The sequence below is a fragment of the Papilio polytes genome, unplaced genomic scaffold (genome assembly GCF_000836215.1).
Source record: "Papilio polytes unplaced genomic scaffold, Ppol_1.0 DF824047.1, whole genome shotgun sequence".
Lineage (NCBI taxonomy): Eukaryota > Metazoa > Arthropoda > Insecta > Lepidoptera > Papilionidae > Papilio > Papilio polytes.
In genome coordinates, this window is record NW_013525157.1 from 5,791,555 (window position 1) to 5,816,211 (window position 24,657).

The 24,657-nt window shown below is 32.3% G+C and overlaps 1 protein-coding gene across 1 annotated transcript in view; it reads right to left on the reverse strand.

The window, feature by feature from the left end:
- LOC106100371 (vascular endothelial growth factor receptor 1) overlaps positions 1–22,404 on the reverse strand; it is a 25,291-nt gene extending 2,887 nt beyond the window's left edge. Inside the window, exons 1-22 of the mRNA XM_013279199.1 lie at positions 21,844–22,404; positions 10,845–11,198; positions 10,646–10,758; positions 10,090–10,237; positions 9,851–9,891; positions 9,663–9,792; positions 8,824–8,972; positions 8,582–8,738; positions 8,213–8,330; positions 7,762–7,940; positions 7,288–7,507; positions 6,794–7,092; positions 6,345–6,488; positions 6,062–6,186; positions 5,802–5,982; positions 5,356–5,610; positions 4,650–4,874; positions 2,794–2,950; positions 2,559–2,650; positions 2,255–2,406; positions 1,898–2,020; positions 1,600–1,769 (exon numbers count right to left, since the gene is read on the reverse strand). Of these exons, the coding sequence (XP_013134653.1) occupies positions 1,600–1,769; positions 1,898–2,020; positions 2,255–2,406; positions 2,559–2,650; positions 2,794–2,950; positions 4,650–4,874; positions 5,356–5,610; positions 5,802–5,982; positions 6,062–6,186; positions 6,345–6,488; positions 6,794–7,092; positions 7,288–7,507; positions 7,762–7,940; positions 8,213–8,330; positions 8,582–8,738; positions 8,824–8,972; positions 9,663–9,792; positions 9,851–9,891; positions 10,090–10,237; positions 10,646–10,758; positions 10,845–11,198; positions 21,844–21,949 (3,638 nt within the window). The 5' untranslated portion in view covers positions 21,950–22,404. The remainder of the gene's footprint in view (positions 1–1,599; positions 1,770–1,897; positions 2,021–2,254; positions 2,407–2,558; positions 2,651–2,793; positions 2,951–4,649; positions 4,875–5,355; positions 5,611–5,801; positions 5,983–6,061; positions 6,187–6,344; positions 6,489–6,793; positions 7,093–7,287; positions 7,508–7,761; positions 7,941–8,212; positions 8,331–8,581; positions 8,739–8,823; positions 8,973–9,662; positions 9,793–9,850; positions 9,892–10,089; positions 10,238–10,645; positions 10,759–10,844; positions 11,199–21,843) is intronic.
- Between the last annotated feature and the right edge of the window lie 2,253 nt (positions 22,405–24,657).

Genomic DNA, 24,657 nt, shown 5'->3' on the forward strand with positions numbered 1-24,657 from the left:
GGCTTGGGAGATCGTGAGAGGAGGGCCATGGTTGCTACTGTGTGGTGTATTTTGAGCAATGAGATTGCGGAGGTGTAGATGTTATTTTTTTCAAGAGGAAGTGGTCCATTTTGCTTGTTTTGTTTATTTTTGCAGGTTGTTTTTGTTTTTGTTTCTCCGGTGAAGTCAAGTGAGTATTGTTTTCTGGCGATTCCGATAAGTTTCTTTTTTTGTTTGTATTTTGTGGATCTTTCTGTTTGTCATTGAGTATTATGATCTTATCATATTTTAAAATAGCATTTACTCCTTGGTCTCTTGCTTTCGTTAATTCTGTCTGAAGTTCCCTGCGCTTCTCTAATACTTCCTTGGGGTAGTCCTCTTTTATGTAGAACGGAGTGCCGATTAGTTTCCTTTTAGATTGCATTATTTTTATTTTGAGTCCGATGGGTAATAGTGATACTAAGATTGGCCTACATTTTTCACTTTTTCTCCCTATTCTTCTCACTGCTTCTATACAATTTTTTTCGCAACTAATGTCTAACGTATCATTGAAAAAATTTGAAACTTTTTCTTCTAATTCTTGGTAGTTTTTTTCATCTTCTTCGATTCCAAATATTACTAAATTTTTTCTTCTAGAAAACTTTTCAAAATTATCTATTTTTATTTTTTGATTTTCCAGTTTTGTTTCAATTTTTTGATTTTTTGTTTCCAATATTTTGAATTTTTCGTTTATATTGCTATTTATAGTACATTTAATGTCTTCTTTTATTTTAAGCATTTCCTCTTTTTGTTGTTTTATATCTTCCTGTAATGAACGTAGCATATTTTTAATTTCTTCCATTTTTCTTTCTTATACGCCCTCTGTTGACAGAATTTATAAACTGTCTACTCTTAACGTTCGTTCGATTTATTTGTTGATCCACGTAGTTTTGCTAAATTGTGATAGATGGCGCTTTTTTAAATATTCGACGGTGGAATGACTATGCAAATTGTTCAAAACTGCACTATTAATATAACATATCACCACTTCACTTATATTGCTTGGAAACCGTTATATCACTGTTTTTTATTAAAAACATTAATTTCACTTAGAAAGTTACACTTAGTTGCATCACTGTATTTTCACATTTTAATCATTCTTCCTTAAAAATATTTTACACTTTTTATTTGTGCTGCACTATTTCGTTTTTTAGAACACTATTACACAATGTTTTCACTATTTGACTAACTTTACTAATTTTTAATACGTTATTTACGTGGAGACAGTGTTTACGTTAGAGCGGTGGCGCCCTCTCTTAAGTAGTAAAGTAACAATATTCTACATTAAATAGATGCGCCTAATCTATAAAAATCGTCATGCAGGAAAGGGACAAAAACTACAAGGCAATGAAGTAAAATTGCCATAGTAGCGGTAATTATTAGCATTTACAATTTAATGTTATACAGATGTAAACAATAAAATAAAGTTTTAATAATTACAAACGAGTGAAGCCGCACGGGGATAGCTAATACCAGATGCAATTACAAGTACTTCAAGAATTTCAAGAAACTTCCGACAAATTTGAATAAAACGACCGACAAACATTTGACACAGTTTTTCTGGAAACTTCGATAACATACCCTTCGGAAAGCCACTGCAGCAAACTAGCCGGGCTAATGTTGGGGTAGGGCGTCTTCGCAAGCGAGAACAGCTCCCAAAGCACTACCCCGAATGACCACACGTCCGATTGCGTAGAGAATATGCGATCCGTCATACATTCGATCGCTAGCCACTTCACCGGCAACGGACTCTGAAAATGCAAACTGGAAATAAGTTTAACACGAACAGGAAAGATTAAATTATTTAAATTTCGTCAGACTTCTAATTTTGGCAATTTTTAGATATATTCGATACCCGTGTAATAGAGAAATGACTTACATTTTCTTTCTTCTGATACTCGTCATTCTTGTAAATGCTACGCGCGAGGCCGAAGTCGCATATCTTGACGATGTTGTCGTCAGCCAGGAGTACGTTGCGAGCCGCCAGGTCGCCGTGCAATACCTGACATTCGTTCAAATTATAATACCATCCTTATAAATATTGATTTATTTCTGCTTATTTGTTGTCATATGCTATGTGATTTAATGCTGGATTTAATGCATCGTAGGAAAAAACTTATGTATTTGTGACCTGTGGGTGTTCACTAAGGACTTATGCAACGCTTGCCTAGATCATATTCATGATACTATGTTTGAATGCTTGGGAAATATAATGTTAATGAATATAATGACCTACCTTTCTGCTGGCGAGGTATTCCATACCGCGTGCGATCTGAAAGGCCCAGGCGAGCAGATCGCGCGAGAAGAGTGGCCGAGGCGCGCGTCCGTCGCTGTAATCGCTCTCGTAGTTGGACCGCCATTCCGGCTGCACGTACCCCGTCTCTGATACTGCAAGTAGTAAAACAAATAATCAACTTTATTTCATTACCAGCTCACTATACGTCACCATCGAGGGGCTCGGAGCCTTCCCTAAGGAAATCATAATGTGTCTTGCTTATAACAAAATAAATTACTAACTTGAGACTTTTAAAAAGACGTACCTTTTCTCCCAGATCTGTTTGTATTTCCTGTGTTTAGGAATGTATTATCGGTATTTTGCGTATGATTGGAGCTGAAGTAGTCTGAATGGAACCTGAAAATGTATTTTTTTGATGATTGATTGGAAATCTACCTGCCTTTAATACGGATAAGCAAAAATTTGATCAGAATTTGCAAGTCGATTTAATACTTTTGACGCAAAATGAAATCTAGGTAATTTATTGGCAGTTTACTTACGCACTACTTCCACTACTGCACGAGAAACCTTTGTTAACTTTGCCGAGATTCTTGTCCTTGTTGTCAGTTAACTGGTCGATGAACACTTCGCGATGTTTCTGAAGGTAGTTGTGAATGTTGCCGAATTTGCAGTACTCTACTATCACTATTAATTCACCTATAAATAAAATAATATTTATCTTAATTATAAAAATTAATATATAAATTAAAAAAATTACTTTCAGAACTGATTAACTTTACACAACCGTTAACATCAGTTGTTTTTTATTTATTTTAAATAAATATTTGGAATATAAAAGTTACGTTTTTGCTAGTATTAATTGTTTAGGATACAGGTCAAACGAAGGCACACCTATACGGTCGCAAAACTTTGACCTCCTTTTTGACCTGTCGGGTAATAAACGTGTGTACTTCATTTAACGGTATATATGGCAACTATTCTAACTAGTTTTGATTGGCAGTCTTCAGCAACAAATACACGAATTAGTTATGTACAAATAACCGTACGTAGAATATGTTTGACTACTGTTAAGCAGAGAATAGAAAGTTCTAGTAAAAGGAGCATTTATAGTATAAAATATATTATTACGGCAACCACTGCGTAGTTTGACCATCGCATGTTCGCATATCGTTTATAAGTAATTTGGTTGAATACATCAATTATTTAATCTACAAGATTTCTGGAACATTTAAAATGCCATAGTGGATTACATTTTTGTTTATAAAAAAAAACAGTTTTAATATGTCTATTTCATTATAATTTCTGGGTCTTGATACTTTTCTTTTTAATATGAATAAACCAGCGCTTGACCACGACTCCACCTAAACTAAGTGAAGACGCGGCCGAAGGATAGCACGCTTGAATTATGTGCAAGGGTTGTATGAGTAAAGGAGATTTATGTTTATTGAAGAATATACCACAATTTCTGATATTATCTTAAACGTAGTTGTACATAGTTGTTTGAAAAATAACTTATAATACAAAATAAAATATTGCGTCGTAACTAATTAACAATTAAAGTAACTCATTCGATACGAATGTTATATTTACCTACGTCTCTATATTTTTTACATTTCCGCAAAAACAGTTTCTAACACAAATCTCGAACGACCTTGAAGTTGACCTTTTTCATTAACTCGATAGCTTTGTACGCAGAGTAAACAATGTTCGCAGTACACAGATAAATGTAGTCACAATGTTGAAACTGTTCTTTGAATGTTTTATAATGTACCAGAAATTCCTCAAATCGAATAAACAGATAGGTCTCATATTTTATTGTTTAATCCAATTTTCTAGTTGTTTTGCGAACTCCATGTTTTATTCATTATGCCATAATCCATGGTAAACAATGGCCATAACACATGCAAATTAAAGAAACCACTCAGACTTATGACTACTAATTTAAAAGTATACGGCATCGTTTCGAGGAAAATACATAAATGAAGTGTAAATAATACATTAATTGAACTAGCTAACTGTTAAATTATTCTTTTAGGTGATAATTCTTTGTTGTGTTTACAACTTTATGCCTACTTTCAGTAAGTGATAATTTTATCATTTTAATACTTATCATTTGAATAAATTTAAAAAAAAATAGTTAATTTTTTAGAGTAAGCTAAATATGGGTACAATAGCTGTTAGTCGCGACTTCGACCAAAAATATTCTCTATGTTACTCATTGATAACGTAGATTTTTAATGCTAAAAGAATTTTAATTTTGTACATACAAAAATACAAATCTTTCCTCTTTATAATATTCGTATTATTACATAATATAAAGATATATAGATTCCGATTGTTTAAACATTTTAAAACGTAGATAGCTATATATATAGATAATTCATATAAAACTTACGTTTTCCAACATTTTTGGTGCACGCTCCAAGAAGATTAACAATATTGACATGTTTTCCTAAATGTACCATTATCTTGAGCTCCGTTGCTAAAGCCTTAATGTACATATTATCCGCGGTCTTCTTCACCATCTTGACGGCAACTTCTGTTGTCTCTTCCGCATTTATTATACCACGTGCTTCTGCTTTGTACACAACACCGAATGCTCCCGCACCTAGCTGCTTACCTGAAGATTGAATTTTTTATTTAAAGAGATTGCATTTAAAGGAAAAAGAATTTAGTACGGGCATGACTGTCTTGACGGTTTAGCTCTTAAGTATTCATTATAATGTTTTCAATGGGTATAGAAACGTAACTATTACAAAGTCTTTCTTAAAAGCTTGGTGATGAAATAACAACTCTTTAAGTATATCTAAGGAAATACAATATTTTTTTAAACAAATCTTAAATTTAAGTTTGGTGTTCTGCCCCCTTAGACTACTTTGTCTCTACTACATTCGATTAACGCAATCGCTGATTGAAAAGTCAAAAATGTATGGAACTGACAATAACATTAACGTATACATTCCTATAGATTTTGACACATTTTGTCGATTCTATTAAAGATATCGTTAATCATATGTCACTTTGTCTAGGGAGGCAGATTACAAAGTAAGTGGTTCGAAGACCAAAAGTTATAAAATCATATCTACCAAAAGTTGTAATACCTAAGTGAAGTTTCTCTGCTGGATATTCAAATCGGTCATCGTACGGTAGCAACTCTGCTTGTTCATCGATGCCTAGGTCAGGGTTAAGGGACTTTGTGACCCCTTCAGTGAAATACAATAACCCAGCCGCTGCAAGTTCCTTCCTAAATTGTTTCTCTTTGCGTATCTTCCATACAAGATAAACGATCAAGAGTAACAATACGAAAACAATTCCTCCGATAACGCTAAGGTAAGCCGCCTTGTTGGTAGATTTTTCTAGAAAATAAAAAAAAAACGTTAATCATAAGAAATTTTACACATGTTTATGTTGCCGTGGGTTTCCGCTGTCGAATCTTCTTCTCTGATCCATCCTTTCTCTGTGAAAAAACTGAATCATGAATACATTTTTGTATTCATAAAACGTCAATGGAAACCCACGGTTTAAAATGATAATTCTAGCTAGAAACCTTTAATAGCAATATTAAAATATTCTCTTGTTATTTCGTCTTCATTGATAGCGACGCACTCGTATTTTCCCTTGTTCTCTTCAAGCATTTGTTTGATAACAACACTTGAGTTTACTCTGCTGTGATCCAACATCTCGGTGATAATATCAGTATTCGTTTCATTCGATAAGAGGTTACCATCCTAAAAAAAATAATTACTTATTTTGTTGCTCTGTATAGAAGTATCCTGTGGAATTTTCTATCATGTTTTGATCACTAACTTTGTACCATTCGATGTGTGGCGGTGGAACAGCTTCGGCCTGACAAGTCAGTTGTAGAGGTTGATAAGGATACACTTCTTCATTCTTCTCCTTTAAAGGCTCCGTAATAGTAGGCGGTTGTTTAGCTAAAACAGATATTAAAGGTAATTTTATTACTAAAATGGCTGACAGTATTAATGTCTTTCTTCCACTTGACACTTTTAAGCTTATATGCCTTTAGAAATTAATTGTCTACTCAATTTAGTTGCATTGATAAATAAAATATTAAAGTAATAAATAATACCTGCTACAGTGATAAATATTGATTCACTTTCTTCAGTATTATCATTTCTTACCGCATTACATGTATAATTGCCAGTGTTTTGTGGCGAAATATTATTTAATTTTAACTTTGCAACGTAGGAAAACGCATTGTTTGAAAATTCCACTGAAAAAAAGAGATTTTTAGTTAGCACAGTGATTTATAAATATTTATTTTTCCAATGACCTCGTAAATCTACTAAAGTTCTCTCTGTTGAAAATCGAATCCGTAGATCTGACGAGGTCAAGTATGTAAAATATTTTAGTATTTAGTACAAAACCTATAAGATAATATTTATAACACTATTTATAGATATTGCTTTTTGTTTTTCAAATAAACAGCTTAGAAATTTATCTGTACATCTCCAAATCTAAACGTTTTTCCACAAATAGAAGTCCATCTGTCAAAGGCTTTGGCATTTCCAAACTTACCTGAATCTAAAATCTCCATATCGTCAGTTCCTATCCACGTTAAATTGGCGAAATCGTATACAGATGCGACACAAGTCAAAACAATATTCTGACTTTCATAAAACCAAGTTCGATCGATGTCTTTGATACCGAAACCACCGGCAAGCTCTTGTACTATAAATTGTTTTGATTTCGTCACAGATTTGATAGCATTTGATGCATTGCATGTGATGTTTCCAGACACACGTACCGGTATTTGAACATATGACGTTGTTGTAATCAACGTGGATACAATTTTACTTGGCTGGAAAAACATGTTTACGTATCACTAAAGATTAAGTTATATCTAACCTCAGACATACATCGTATACAAAAATTAATAAAATGGGCATGGTAATCAGTAAATCGGATCTACTAAAAAGTAAAACAATGTTAGAATACAGTTAGGTGTTTTTCAAACCTTCGGTAAACGAAATCTAAAATAGTAATCAAGTTTTAATTTATTCTAGCATGACTTAAGTCTTACTCCTAGGATGAAGGAAGATATTATAAGATCGTAAGGAAATAGAATTAAGTACATACGAACCGAAAATATCTGCTGGTCGCCTGATTCACTGGTAAATATCCACTCAATGTTCGGCGTAGGATAACCAATTGCCTTGCATTTTAAGTTAGTAATTGTGCCCTCTACGGACTTTATATCATAATTTGTCCCAAAGTCCACTACTGGAGCAGCTGAAAATATTAAAATTAACAATTTAATAAGAAAAATGTTTTTCCATAAAGTTTTTACCTAGCTATTGCGTGTGACTTCGTCCGCCCAAAAATAAAAGTAAACTTGCTTAGCTCATATCTTCTTTCACAGTTTCCTACATCTATATCTGCAACCAGATCTATGCCCTTGTTCTGGTCTTATGTGCATTCCGACAAACATTAGTCATCCATTGAAACTTTCGGTTTTATAACATTAGGTAGTAAGAAAGACTTACCTTTGACTCTTAAATCTCGTGTAACTTTCTTGGAATCATAATCGTTGGTGGCCACACAGGTATAGTTCGCTGTGTCGGTTACTTTTAAGTTGTGTATGGTCAGTTTCATATGGCCAGGAGAAGGCCGTTTTATGTCGTACTTTCCTGTATTCGAATGTATTTCTTTACCATCACAGTAGCTGCAAAATTAACCAATGATTAAGGCTCTTACTTTGCCATCTTCTCTTTCACTTTTTTTTTTATAAAAAATGCTAACGTGATTACTTAAATATTCCAGTTACTGCTATTTATTTGGTAAACTGTTCTCATATATTTCAAAATATATGATCAAAAATGTTCTAAGATATATCCTAAATTAGCCTATTTTGAAACATTCTTAGCAAAATTTAGATTTGTCAGATTTGAGATATTATATTAGTACAATAACAAATAAAAAAGTAAATATGCTTACCAAGCAATACGAGCAGTTGGATAATCTTCTATGTAAAACATAAACTGCATAAGATTTTGACTTGTTTCAATGGGATTGACCTTTCTTCCACCCATTTCAAATTTAATAAAACCAGTCTCTAAAATTAGAAAAAATCACCTTGACTTATAATTGTAAAGAGAGAATCATTTTAACAATACAATTCATAAATAGTCCAGCTTCGTGTTTCTATTTTGCGGATGATAATTTAATAATGGATCAAAAGGTCATTAATAATTTCAAAGCAAGTTAATAATGCTGAGGTATGCCACATGTTATTCACAAACAAAATAGAAAGCACGTTCTTGATGTATATTGATGTATTATAAAATGTGTACCAAGATGTTTTACCTAAATGTAACTTTGTAAACGTAGCGGTGTTCTGTCCGTAGCTATTTTTGGATACGCAGGTGTACTCGCCCGCGTCTTCAACATTAGCATTGACTACCGTTATATTGCTATACAATATTCCACCTGTAGTTTCATTCTCGTTAGTTTTATGTAAAATCTAAAACAAATAGACAATATTTGTATTCAAATTGATTTGATTTGTGAATACATTTAGTAATAATAAACAGATTGTTCATTCGTACCTTCGTTGCGACATTTGGCGTTCTCCAACTTAACGCCAAAGCGGAATTACTCTGATATTCAACTGTACAATTTAGTGAAAAAGTTTCGCCACTCATAAAATGTGGTAAATCGCCAATAATTCGTGGTTGAGGCGGTGGAATACTTGTCACTATAAAAATGTATCGTTTTAAAATTGCGATAAGGTAAAGGAAAAATAAATTTCTTAACTATTAAAATGAAAACATTTGATTAAACATTAGAACTGTCATATGATGTCAATGTATAAAAAAACAAGTAAAGCAAACAAATATTGCACGTTTATAATTGAAAATGTAATAAAAATAATATTAATACGTGCAATACTATTAATACTAAAACAATATGGATTCATCGTCAATGAAAAGTAATCGTCTAAAAAAAATTAATTGCCCACTTTAACAGTACACCAAAACTAAACATATACATATTTGAATAAAACTAAAAGAAACTTTGTCCAAGAAAAAGCATAATAATTAAAAAAAAACTACTACAAAGTGAATTTAAAATCATTGTTTTGTTGTTTTGGACAAACTAACTTCAAATATTTTAGTTTTGTTTTAAAATATATATGTAAAATAACTTTATACGCGTAACCCAACATTCGATACACATTATTACAATTGTTAGTGAATTAGTTATTAAACAAATATAAGTGCAAACAAAGACCAACACACCAAAGAAGAAGAAAAGAAGGAAAATAAGTCACAAGCTAAAAGCAGTCAACAAAACAAATACTCGATTAAATAATCCAAAACTAAATGAAACCATCACACCAGCTACCTCGTTACGTGACATCAAGATAGCAGCACTATCTACTTACACATACGTATAGTTTTCAGATACGATTTCTCTCCGCGGAGTCCCTCGCATTTGTAAGAAGCGACCCTATTCGCTTTGACTACATATCCAATCTTTGGAGAATACTTTATTAATTCTGGTGTCTTGTTACTCTGCAGCCGTATTACCAGATAAATAATGAGTGGTTAGTAGGAGTAAATGGATATGTACCAATTTACATCCACCCTTTTTCAATTGTACAACATTTAGAACTTTAACATTAAGAATAAAGAAGAGTTAATTTTTAAAAAATTGAAAAAGAATTGGATGTAACCAACCACATTCACGACAGGACTGTATAAATGTATGGCCATGATTTTATGATCCAAAAACGATGTCAAAAAGGCCGATATTTCGTGCATGTGGTGGGTACACTTATATTAAAAGTCACACATCTTCTAATCACCTACGTTTATGTACAAATACGTCTTTTTGTCCTTCGAGATCTCCTCGCTTAGCATCACAGGTCACAAGAACTATCGGGACTAACATATAATCGCTATCGACCGTGAAACCAATTTTGGGATCGTAATGCTCATATTCATAGTCTGCAAAGTCCTGAATATTAAGAACGTTGTTAACAACCAATCGAAGCATTAAAACATTGGTGTCCATGCTTTAGTATTAAATTATTCATTTGCAATAAGCATTAGTCAGATATTTAACTGCAAGCCATAAACAAGACAAAATTAACTTTGCATCATTCGATTATTCACTGAACAAAAAAGGGATTTTAATTAAAGAAATTCCCCTCAATTGTAAATACTCTATAAAGTTGGTGAAATAAACATGCAAATTCTAGCAGTCTATATAGGTCTAGCTAAATGCTCGAATTTGATATTGTTACTTACGAAGCAATTTGTTTTAAATGTTTAAATTTTATTGACTTGCAATTACTTTTTAAGAATAGAAAAATTAATTCTCGTCTTGAATACACATCTACGTTTCTAATTTATACATACATACCCCCTTAAGTGTTATTTTTATATCCGGTGTCGTAGGTCTACATTCAATTACGACCTTTGACCCGTTTCCCGTTTTTACGACTTCCCTCATGGGTGCGAACACGCTATTTGTGCCTAAAATGTATATAATTCATTACAACACATAAACCAATCATGCAAATTACTTTGTTCTCGAATGTTATGGAACGTTTCAATCTCACCATTTACGTAGACATAAATGTATGTGACGTGTTCTGTGTCTTTTGGTTCCTCCATTAGATTGTTCAATAAATCGTCAGCTTTAAGAGTGGTATCAAAACAGGCGTAGTAACCGATCGCGAATTGATCTACGTTGTATAAGTTGAGTTCAATTTCGTACTTATATATATCGTCTGTGTTTTCAACCGTCGTTATACTTTTATTAAAAAGCGATCCAACAATTTCTTCTGGTATTTCTTGTTGTTTAAAATCCAATTCGGAGAATCCTTTGCATTTTATTGTAAAATTTTGACCTTTTACTAATACTATTTCTTTTAGAGATGGTTCGATGATTGGACCTTCCATTTCGTAAGCATCTGAAAATAAGCCGTCCAGTGCCTCATTATTTATTCTTTGTTCGTATTTAAGTGCCTAAAATTATTACGAGGTCCTAATCTGTACTCATAATAATTTGGTTGATGCAATTCTTTCGATTAACTCATTATGATGAAACCACGGATAAATACGTATCCTCATGCATACCTCAGTGTCTACATTAAGTCATCCATGATCAACATGATACTTATACGGAAAATTACCTATTGCCAATTTATCAACTTAACGTCTTACACGAGACATTTTGTCATATTACCGGTAAATATTTGCGTCCTTGTCACGAGTTGAGTATCAAATAACAATAATTATCAAAGGAGAAAGTATGAGTTTGCGGAAAAGTGCTGAAGGCTTCGACATCAGGTTATCATGTTAATGGTAGTTGTAACATGAGCCGTAGCAAGTCTATCGAAGGCTCTATTAATTAGGCCGGTTAGGGCGTGACAGGGCGCGGTCAACATTCGGAAAATTAATCCTACCGTGAGGACAACGCGACCCCTACGCGCTGATAGCGATTGATAGAATCGAACTGTAGAGACAGTTACCAATTAAGTGATTAGGATCCCGTCGTTACACTTATCAGAACATTAATATCCATCAAGAGAAAACCTATAGTGACGTATATATCGTGTAAGGTTAAACTAACATTAGGCATATACATTTGTATCTGTTCAAGTGTCTATTCTCGAGATATATGTATACTAACAAATGTATGTTGAATGATGACAAAGAAAATACATAAGTAGCAGTAAAATGTACTATTATTATTATATTTTTATAATAAATAAATAAGTATATTAATAATTAATCTGTGACACTAATAAAATATAGTATTCTTACAACCAAAATAATCTGATTCATTGGTACAAAGCCAGCAGAAGTACATCATAAACTCATATTTGCTTTTATATCTATTTGGAAGTTATGATGTTAATTTACTTTATCATTTAGTTACAATGTTATTTCCCCAGCAGTAGCTTATTGTATATTTTTTCCTAGAAACGTAGTAAAGTGACAAGGGAATAAAGTTACACACCACCATAAAGTTAATTAGATATAGTTAATGCAATTATGTTAAGTAATGTATAAACGAGTGCATCCTAATCCATATTTTAGAATTAAACTGGCAACTGCCCCCGACTTCGACTACGAGGGTTTAAAACTCCGTGTGTTATTCTTCTATACCTATTAAAGTTATGATTTTTTAAATTCACCTTTCTTAACTGTTCAATTAATTATACTATTTTTAAAATAAATAATTTATAATTACTCGATAACATTGATAAATTCTTTACTCAGAAGCAGACTATAAATGAGAGCGGTTTGTGTTGGCTGCACAGGATGTCCCTGTTAAAGTATCAGAATACCCATCCGGCTGATAAAATTATGTAGAATGAGACGCTTCCCTTGTAGACGCGACGTTCACTAATCGCTCTCGATGAAGTTTTAAAACTAGAATAAAGTGGGTTTACTAACCAATAAACTACATCTAGTACTAAATAAAAAAAATAAAAATACTAATACGTACTTTTCCAACAATATTTTATAACAATAAAAAATGATTAAATAAACCCCTGCCAGGATTTAGATTTTAGTAGCTGATCTTAGTTCAGAATCATTTAGTTAATACAGTGCCTATATTTTGCACACTCAACTGTTTTTGAAGCTTGGTTTAATGCAGGCAAATGTGTTAATCAGTTTTACCAGCCCGTACCAACCAGCACAAATTGATACCACTACGTCAGTGTATTTGCTAATACAAAATATATGTCTACTTTACATTGCTTTTATGTCTTGCATTATACACTTTTACGAATTAAAATACCACACATTTACTCACAAAGGGTAACGTTTCTATAATTTGCAGTCATTTTTTATTTATGAACTGTTAACACTATAAAAGCTCTGTACTAAAAATGTTAATAGAAAAAAGTATATGTATTCACAGACAAACAACGTTAACGTAAAAAATAAATCGATAAATGCTTTTATGATTTGGAACCTCAATAGACTACAAAAACAAATGAATTCTTAATGGCTAAACAATTTGTTGTCGATAGGGAGGAGTTTTTTGAACCATTACACTTCGGTCGTTAGTGGTTTTTGAACTATAAGGACAACAGTAATTAATGTCCAAGTATTTTAATCGCCCTGAAACAGGTAACATTCTAAAACAAATGGAAATCTACGCGTCTACAGGAGACATGAACCCTTATTTATTTTATTATTTATCCAATTCTCGTATCTTTGTCCTACAATTACTGTTATCTGACCCGGCTTTTTCACTGAACAATATGAAATTACTATAGTGTATTATTTTCCGAACGAAGTTTATCTGAGTTCACAGAAACCCTATTGGGACCGATAACAGCATCCGTCGACCGACAACAGAGAACCAAACAAAACCTTTTGTTAGGACTTCATTGCTGCCAACTGTTTTTGTCCCACATGGAATGGTGGGTCTGTTAACTAAACATTGGGAAATATGTTGTCTATCACCTTTACACTAAACTTATTAATTAGCTGTTGCTCACGACTTCGTCTGCATAAAATAAACGTAGTTTTTTAATGGTGCAAGAATTTTTGATAGCGGCCCAGTAGTTTTTGAGTTATTTTAATATACAAAAATCCAAGAATACAAATCTTTCCTTATAATATTTGTATAGATTTGTTACCCATAGTCAAACACCTCCGATAATTCACAAACTGTTCTACAAATTATGCTTTCTAGAAATATTTGGGTGGTAATGTTTAAAGGTGTCATTCACACTATTAAAAAAGACCTTCCTAGACTTAGATTTCACTAATGGCTTAAATGGCAACTGCAACAATCATATATCAACTCAACAAGCCAGAATATCTTATCCGGTATTTAATAATAGAAATAAATAAGCCATTAAATATCATTATAGCGGCCAAATTAGATTGCATTTGTAATAATAGCTGCTGGATATATTAACAGAACACTTACTGTCATTAACTTTAATGGAACAATACCATAACAGCTTCGAGGCAATTCTATTACACGGCATATTAAAAATGACGTAACTCATACTTCCCTATAAACACTGCTTACAATAAAATAAACAATAAAACTACATGAAAATCCATCATAAATTTCCTACCAAAATCTTAACTTACGAATTTCTTCATGTAATTTAAAATTCAATTAATCTTTGTTTTTTCAGCGTGTTTTAATAGTTTTTATTCCGTAAACAACTTCGACTGGAGTAGGTAGTGTTGAGTAGAAGTTAAATGACGCAGTTAATTCAATAACAGAATTTATGTTCCATGCTCACATTCATAGTCGTAACCCTCGTTTCAAGCAATGGAATTTTAAACTCGGATGTTAACGAAACGGCTGTACGAGTAGATATTTCTTCAAATAAAGGTACACTATAGCTGTATTTTTCTAAACAATACAAACTGTGTAACAAATTTTAACGTACAATTTGGTTCTTATTTATATTTTTTAACATAACCAATATTTTTTTAACATGAATCACATCAGGTTCAAAGCCAGGACTACAATGAAACTATACCTTCTTCGCATCGATGTCACTGTGATTTCTATGTATGGAATTATTACGAGTAAGATATTTTCACATCACACATTTAGTACCGTCCGTAGTTAGTTTAATGACGGTGAACAAACAACGTAGAAAGTGCTGCGCAAAATAACGTAGTGGGTCATTTGGTCAGACGAGCTATCAATGACAAGATGATTTACTAGCTGGCTTGAATAGACTAAACATGACATAAACCGTTACCAGACCGTCTGGGATCTAAACGGTAAATGTAGATCTAGACTTTAGATAGACAGGATGGTAGTACAAATTTATACGAGTATATAAATGACGTTTCGTTCTGGAAGATATCTACCTTTTAATCAAAAAGTCTGGTGGTTCAAACGTATGATAAAATGAAGCTAATCTTAATAAGGTCGACTTTACGATCGCATCTGTGTTGAATTTTTAACAAAAAGTGTCATAGTTGTTATCGACATAGTAAAATATAGACAAGCAGTTGTTACTTTTTCTTTAATTGCTCTGTTTTAAGCTCTTGTAAATAAGACGTCGTAAAACGTGATAACAGTACAGCACTAGTTATTTATTCGGATATTAGCATCTCTTTATACCTACAGACGACTAGTATTAGAATCACAGTTTAATTCTAAGATTTTAAACATTGTAATGCAAATTAATAGGGGTTTTTTTTATTACATAGGTTAATTACGACAAAAACCACACAATTGATTTGTTAAAAATAGCCAAAAGTAAACGTAATTCGATCGAAACTAAATGCGAGGTCGTTATGTCATTGTCAATGTCAAACAGGCGTCGTTAAATGTTTAGGAGCTACGAGATGGTTGTAAAACTTTAATCAGCGTTTCACTGTCTCCTATATTTATATACAACTATAATAGCTTTCGCGTGGAATAAACAAAAAAATAAGTAGCCTGTGTTCTTCGAGACTATCCTCTACATCTATACCAAATTTCATCGAGATATTTTCGACAGTTTAAGCTACAAAATCTTATAAACATTCATCCATCCATCCGTTCAAACTTTCGCAATTATAATGTTAGTAAGATTTAGCAACAAAGATAAAATACTGAATAAAATTTATGGCCATTTTTTTATCTATAGCTTTTAAAATAATGCTTCAATTGTTTCCCAGGTTTATAATCCTTCATTTACGAGGATAAAAATACAATGTGATGTAATACACAATGTATTCGTAGTAATTTGTAAATTACAATTTTCATATACCAGATAGCTTTTTCCGAAGCGGATGTAAAAATGTTTTACGGTCAAAACGGTAAACAAGGTAGATCGAAAATATATTACTGTCTTGTTTAACTTCAACAAATTCCCGGTAAAACATTCGCAAATATTATTTATATGTTTATTCCTTAAAATCATTCAATACTTTAAAATACTAAAAACATGCATCAGTTTTTCCTTACCAACAGTAACTACGTGTATTGTTTTTTCAATAAAGTATCAATGGTATCACATATTTTTAAGGCATTTACCCGGTAGGAATATGCAGGGTACGAACGTACACAAATATTGTGCGATTGTCGACTATTTCGCAGCCCATTCAATCTCACATGAATACAATCACAACTTAAAATCAAGTAGTCTGCGCACATTTATATAAGCTCGTAGGAATCAAAGCGACTCTAAACAGCTGTGCGATATTTTAGTTTCAAGTGTTCGCACGCTCTAAGTCTTTGGTACAATACGTATACTATTGTTTTATCACAAGGACATACTGAATACAATCTGTCGAATGTCTTAACCATTTAAAAACTAGGGTCTACAATACCACACACCTAACGCCCATAAAAAGGCACGAAGTTGCATTTATACAAATATGAAATGACATTTAATTTCAATAACGATCATACTATCGATAAGTTGTTTTACCGTCAAGTTTCCGGTAAACTGTTGGCTCTAAATACCAATAGATCACATTGCAATAGGTGTGATAAACTAAAGATGAAGTAAATGACGTCACTACGTCTGATTCAGCGCTCAGTTGACTTTTCTAATTGATTGCACGATTAATACATCAGTATCTATTCAATTTATTACTCTTTAAACCATAGACAACACAGTTTTGACCCCATTTTAAATATCTGGTTACTAAAATATTTCTGGACCACATTCTGTCAGACGACTGTGTACAAATTATAAAAATTCGAACACAAATAGATGCAAGTTATTTCTTTTTTTTACGTAAAACTTAAATTCAACAGCATGGAATACAAAATATCTTTTATAATTTGCTTTTGTCGAGACAAATTGTCTGACTATTACTATAAGGATAACATAAAAATAACTAGAACATGTAAGACTCGAGGATTTCCTTATAACACCAATAGGCAGTAATGCCTATAGATAAGTCCCTCTTAAGAATATGAATTTGCGTCATACGTTGATTTTTTATAATTCGATTGAAACCTCATGCCCACAGCTGACATTGTAGGCACATCTGTTTGTGATCCTGGTGATGTCACTTAAATTAATTAAAAGTTAAAAAGTCATGAATACGATTTGTAGACTTTGACTAGTCTTTATTTAGCGAACATAAAAGATACAACCTATAAATAATTTGTTTTGGTAAATAGCAAAAGCAAAACACAATTCGATATTGACTTCATATAAACTTTAATAAACGCGTGTTTCTAATTGATGTTGTTGAGGTTTTCCGGAATGTCAGTAATTGTAAGAGATGGGTCCATGAACATGACAATTCCTATACCGTTAATAGAAATTTTCGAGAATAAAAATTAACTATACGAAGTCATTTTTCTAACTCATCTCAATTTATTGTTATAGACATCAAATCAACTCATACTCTCCATCTGTCAAAGCCGTACCATTTATCAAATCTATACAATTTCGGGCTTTGAAGCGTAGTTACGATGACAAAGAGACCGGTTTTACACAATGGTATGTTTTCACTGTTCGCTATACGAATCCGTTATTCGGAACTGCTTTGTGTTCAATTAAATTTTGTATAAACACACAGTGTAGTGGTTACAAGAATGGTTACTACCTACGAGAACATTCAGCTTCGGTTCATTTTTATGAATCTACTGTTTTCTTTAAAACCTTGATTGTGATACGTAACCTGCCTCTGTCTGATAATTTCTGCTCGTATACATCTCTATTGTATAATTTCATTTAATGCCTTTCATTCATACAATCAATGCTATTGACAGCTTCCTTTAGTACTAAAGAATTAAACGTCATATAAATAGAAGAATGTACAATTAAATTCTTATAAGAATATTTAATAGACCATAGTTCGTAAAGGAAGCTAATGTTTAATTCCAGGAATTACACATATAGTTAATATTAAGATATTCACTGTAACTATTAATTAACCGAACGTTATCGAATACTCAGAGAATGACGTCGGGCGTAAAAATATCAACACATGCTTTATAGATTGAACTAAAAATAATAAACAACGTGAGTACTCTTAGTTTCTTGCGTGAGGTGTTTTCAATAATTTATTTTAACAATAAGGAACTTTATTATATTAGTTACGAAGAAAGTATTAACGGGTTTGTGTAATTAAGGATACGTAAGAGGAATCAGATATTACGGATATGACCAAAGAGTACATATTGTGTTGAGTAACGACCTCCGTAGGAAGATAAGTTAATCGCTTAATTTTTTAAACTTTATTTTCTCTCTGAACACAAATAACGTAAATTATTTGTTGCTCGTATTTTACGATAAAGACAGAGATATAAATATTTCCTATATTAGACTATCGCAACCGTAAAACTCAATTCTCCAAGAGAATACAAACTTTTTTGATGTGTAGACTCGGTGGAAGTTACGAGGCAAAATTATTTATGCTCCGTCTCCTTGTATTCACGATACGCAAAACATTTATAATTCCAACGTATAAGCATAAAACTGTCGCGCAGCTAAAATAACTGTTCCAAAATTTATATCATCATTAAAACTACAGGCGTTGCGTGACCTCCAACTAAATACGTTGACACCGGGCGGCAACTGGCAATTATTATTTTGTAATCGATAAAATGTCGTATCTAGAACCGTCGCAAAATACAGTGTGATAAACTTATTTGGTCTTGATTAGTTTGTGAAAGTTAAACTCTTTCATTCTTGACTTGTGGAAGTACCAATAATAAGATACACTGTAGCACCGTAAAACAAAGTTAAGATAAACAATAAATACTAAAAACTGTATAAATTTACGTTGTTAACTTTCGACATGAGATTTTTTCAATAAATTATAAATTTGTAAATCAACATTTATTCAATTGTACTTTTCATACCAAACTAGTCTAGTTTTGCTTGTGAACGAAACACATTCTGTGTTGTAAAATGAGTCACAACTGTTCTCGCTAAAGTATTGTTAGTTCATCTGAGACGATCGGTGAGTCATCTACCAAGGCGCCTCGGAAGCTGCTGGCAAACGGTTGCATTGGACTCGGAAATTTCGTCCACACTGATTCACCTTCATTGACTCGGAATGCCATTCACTTTTACTCCAGACGGACCGTAACTTACTTATACCTACAAGAGTAACTTGTTACTCATATAAATTATGCAACAAATGTACTTAATTATATCGTATACGCTATTATAAAACCCAGCAGTGAAACTCAAATTTTTACGAAAGTAAATATTTTCCTAATGTACAATGTTTCAGAGTAAACATTATCAACATCTAGTCACGCTGTTTACATACGGTTATAAACAACGCGATAGACCTAAAACCTATTGAAGTCAAACTTTTCATACTAATATTATAAATGCGAAAGTTTGGATGAATGGATGGATGTTTGAGAGTTTGTAGCCTAAACGACTGTAGAGATTTCAATGAAATTTGGTGTAGATATAGAGGAGATTTTGGAAGAGCTCTTAGGCTACTTACGTTTGTTTTTTTTTAATTCCACACGTACGAAGTCGCGGGCGAAAGCTTGTGATAACGTAATGTAAACGACATATGATTTTAGTTCATTAAAATGATCTTAACAAATCTGAAGTCCATAGTTAATGTTGTTAAACTATTGATGTTTCATGATGAAAAAATGTGCTAGATCGTGCATACTGTTATTTGAACCAGGATATCTGATGTCACTGTCGAACAGACAAACTAATCATATTTCATTACTGGTGATAAGTCTAACAGCCTTACAAATAAACGTTTATTCGTAAGGCCGTTAATTCCTTTAGGAAATGTTAGAAGTAAAAAAGTTCATGTAAGAGAAAATTTTAAAAGGGGAAAAAAATGCAAATTGCTTTTACCATAATCAGATCAATCATTTTGTAAAAGGCCCTTTTGAGCAATCTTTTACATTTCTTCCGAGTCCGTTCTATGGTTTCTTTTATTATTATTTAAATGTTTCGGCAATCTTTCTAAATTAACTTTCTATTACCTTGACAGGTGTTTCAAGAAATTCGGCGCGTTAATCGTTTAATCGCTAATACAAGACATTTTATCTATTGTTATGACTTATCCTATCTGTAGGTATAAACCATTTGTACTTCTTAGTGTTGTGGTACATCTATTGTGATAGTTTGTGTGTCGTTTCCTTATTCCCGAAATACGTTTATAAATATAATTATAGACACTTACTGTGAGAATTTCGTTTGGATTTAATTTAATGGTAAATAATAAATTATAATCTATGCCCTTCTCACTGTAAACGGGTTTGATCGTACTATCGACACTTTTCTATGAATAAGCATACATTTATTATGAATGAATTATTAATGTATTTTTGGACGGCTTCCAATTTCAAGAGGACTGGAAGTAAAATAAACACTTGCGTATATTAAAGGTATCCAGATGAATTTTCTGAATTATAAACAATAGTAATATATTATTTGTGCGGAAAAGACAAATTTGTCTTATTGATTATCCATGAGTTTTCTTCTCCAAGATAGATATCAAATATCTCAATCCTACTGGCTTGTACCGATTTATCAGACATCAAATGTAGATTCACTTATTACGGCGACTCATAATCCAGAGTCCAGACGAGGTAAATTACTTATAATGTTATTTTGCACAGAGTTGATTTAACAATTATAGCTACCACATCACTCATAGATTCTCATAAGTAGAAATTAAAAAGACTGAAATGTCAAAACAGATCGTAAAAGGCACTACAGTTTGACTGACAGTGTCTATTTACATTCAAATATTGTAACACATAAAAATGGCGGTAACCGGGAGAAAACATTTTTGTTAATAAACTTCCAATCTTTATACTCCAAATTACAATACATCTAGGTAAGTACCTCAGATGAAACTTATATTCAGAACAATTAATACACGAAGTATTCCAAGAACGAGACAGCTCAACTTGGTGAATGGTTTCAATTAATAGCAATACATTTTGATTAGTCACTTACGAATTCATTTACAATTTCCTATTATTAAAGTGCGCGCAAACTGTTAACACAATGTTCTGTATAGCACGAACAAAGCCCTGAACTTTTAACCCAAGCTACGTAGGTAGACCTAAAATACAGCAATCGAGTACCTATCTCAGCAAATTCAAATGCAAGCATTAACAAATTAGTTTGGATAATCAATTGTTTAAAATGGTCAGTTCATTCGCAAAGACAGAAAATATGAAGATAAAGCTGTTTAGTTACATGATTGTTATGTTTATTATAACTACTAAATCAGTATAATTTCAAAGCCGCCCCAATGGTGTTGCCGCATTCAACAAGCACACAGGCATTACCCAAAATGTCTTAAAGTTTAAACAGAATTATTTAAATTATAGACAACAATGTCATCACCAAGTGTATTGTTTCCTATCTGTCTATTTATAGTCCACTGACTACACTGTTTGTTTTTATATAAGATTAGTGTTAGAATAGGTATATAAAGCTACAAAATCTTGCTTGATTATTGAATTAATTATTTTGGAAATGGCTTTGAAATTTTAACTGATATAAGAACACGGTGCAATTTTTTACTAATCATGTAATATAGTGTCTACATTCAATTTTAAAGACGTTTTAGGAAGATTGTTATACGCTGCTAACTAGGTATCGTTTGTATTAAAAGAAATCATTTGAATAATAGCGTAATAGATTAAATCAGTCAAACCTGTTTCTGTTTCCGTAGCGGCAGTGGTGTACGCAGTTGCGGTCGCGCATATTACAACGATTCCGCTCACCACTGATAATAGTCGCCGACTCCAGCTGCTAATCATGTTGGTAACAACTGTTTGCTCTATTTACATAACATAAATAGATGTTTTCAAACACAATATGATGCTAAAAAACTCCTATTCCATAACAGACAACTTCAACGTTGCATTCTATTTTAAAACTTTTCTATCCGATTTCACGATCCTCAATAGCAGACATTCCACAATCTCGGCTGTTGTTGTAAACAATTTAAATCTTTTGAACACTGACTCATTTCGCATAAAACCATATGCGATACAATGCGTTAAATTTTAAACAAATAAAGCGAAAATTCTTAATTATTAATTAAAATCACATGCTGAAAATTGATCACTCTTGTTAATATCAGTTCGATTGGCAACGGTGGGGTACTTTATGATTTAGTATGAAAGTTAAAAGTGTATTTACGCGGACACGTGATACACTAGAATTGTGACGCGAGTGTTCCGCGGCGCGCACTTCATCGGAATGTCCAATCGGCGGCGCGACCAGCACGTCGCGTTTGCCACGGCCTCGCTAGCTCGTACCAGACCAAGATAACGCCATATACGGACCATGCATAAGAAAGAGCTGGACGATATGGAACAATGGCGCGTACTCAGCCAAATTTTTAAATATTCAAAGAGCTCGTTACACGAATAGGTAATAAAAAACGAATCAAAATAATGACCTCAAACCATAACAACAGCTAGACATAAAATAAACGCAACGTCAGCAATTAACAACGCGGTAACAAAGTTCTTTTTACTCAAAGAGGAAAAAGATCTTATAGTGGTAATCAAATTTAAAAAAAAAAAATAATTAACTACTCCCTAATTTAAAGTGTGTTTTTATGTGTATTAAAAATCACCAAAACATAAAAGAGTTATTTTTCTCCCTACTTCTTACATTCATTACAGTATAGGTATACATATTTATCTATTTGTTATTGTATTTAATCATACTTAGATTTTAATAAATAAAAGGAGTTAGTTATAAAATTTCCAAGTAAATAATTCCCGACTAAAATTTTACTAAACATCAAAACACTATTTATTTACAGCATTAAGGTATTTAAAAAACGTAAAAAGATAGCAATTTGACATCTTATCACTTTCATAATATTTGCTAACATGATCCGAATCTTAAACAGAAGGTCAAAAGACTTGTTTTACATTAGTATGAGGGTAGTTCACACTTGTCAGTAGAGTTTCTTGTAAAAAGCGAATTTACAATTAGTAATATGGCTCCTAATCGAAGCTATTTAATAAATCAAAACCGAATTCTTAGGAAGATGAAATCATTAGCTTTCGACATTTCTTTTGCACAAAATACATAATATAAAAGAACTATCCCGGTATTGCTAAAAATTGTTTCTATATTATAAAATATCTATTTCCATTATCATCTGGGGAAGATGATGGTGATGATAATGTTGATGATGGGAAAGGATGACCTTGTACTACTCCCTTAGGGTCAGCTCATCATTGTATCGTCCATCATCTCGGTCAACACTCCCTTTTTGATCAAGTCACCATTCACGCAATCTTTCCATGTATTACTAGGTCTACCTCTACCGGTATTCATTTACATCATATAATTTGTTTTAATTGTCTTTGTGATCATTTACTTGTTGTCCAATATCAACATAATTGATCAGGACCTTTGACTAGACAATTACTTACAATTCCACATGGACATACATGTTAGGACGTTTAAAACAAAATTAATGACATTGCATGTTCTCAGTACTTGAATATAAACTATGTTACAAATAAAATTACACCGGTTCTAGATTAATTAAATTGCAGCCCTAATGAATTTACGACATCCCTAGGGGATGTTTTATACAAAGGTATGCATATAACTTACCCCATGGTGAGTGAAACATTACTAAACAAGGTTGCGAAGGTAATAAATAATATTAAAACTATTATTTAAATTTAATGAACACTAAACATCACTATTTTAATGGCAATATTATGATATTTTTTTTAATTACAATGGTCGCATATCTGGTTGTTTATATCCATAGCGTCTGATTAATTTGATTAGAGATTAATAATTGATTTATTTTATCTGTATTAGAATTATACAATTTATTATAATAGTAATAAAAATGCCCTACTTTGCGATTTCAGAGGTTTACATGTTGGCAAGATCAAAGTTCAATAATCAATTTTAGATTTGCATTCTAATAGGATTACATTTTTTATGTTGTTCTTGAAACATTCTTACAAAATCCAATTATACCTTTGATCAGTTAAGAAACATTCTAAAGCGTAAACACAACAGCTTTTGAGAAACTAAGAAACTAAATTTCTTAATAGTTTTATAAATAGCGGAAGAATTTATTTATCCTGTGGCGCTGAAGTAAAAGACGCTGTTACAATTAATAGTTACATTAAAAAATATGAATGCATAACATGTAAAGTATAGGTATAATCGGCTACAAAGCTGCCAGATCTCTAGATTTAACGATTAAGCTTGTAAAACTGTGTACAATCGTAATGGTGGACATAAATTTAGATATTGTGGTCATAAAAATTTATCTCTAGCTGATAACGAAATCAGAAATAAATACACTTTGGAGACAAGTTGATATGACATCTCACAAAATGTCACTATCGCTGGATTTATGTTTGAATTGTGATACGGTGCGAGCGATACTCGCTGATAATGGATAGGATTTGTAATTATTTTTAGTGTAACTCGTCGTACGCTCGAACGTGCACTGCGCCGCCTGATAATG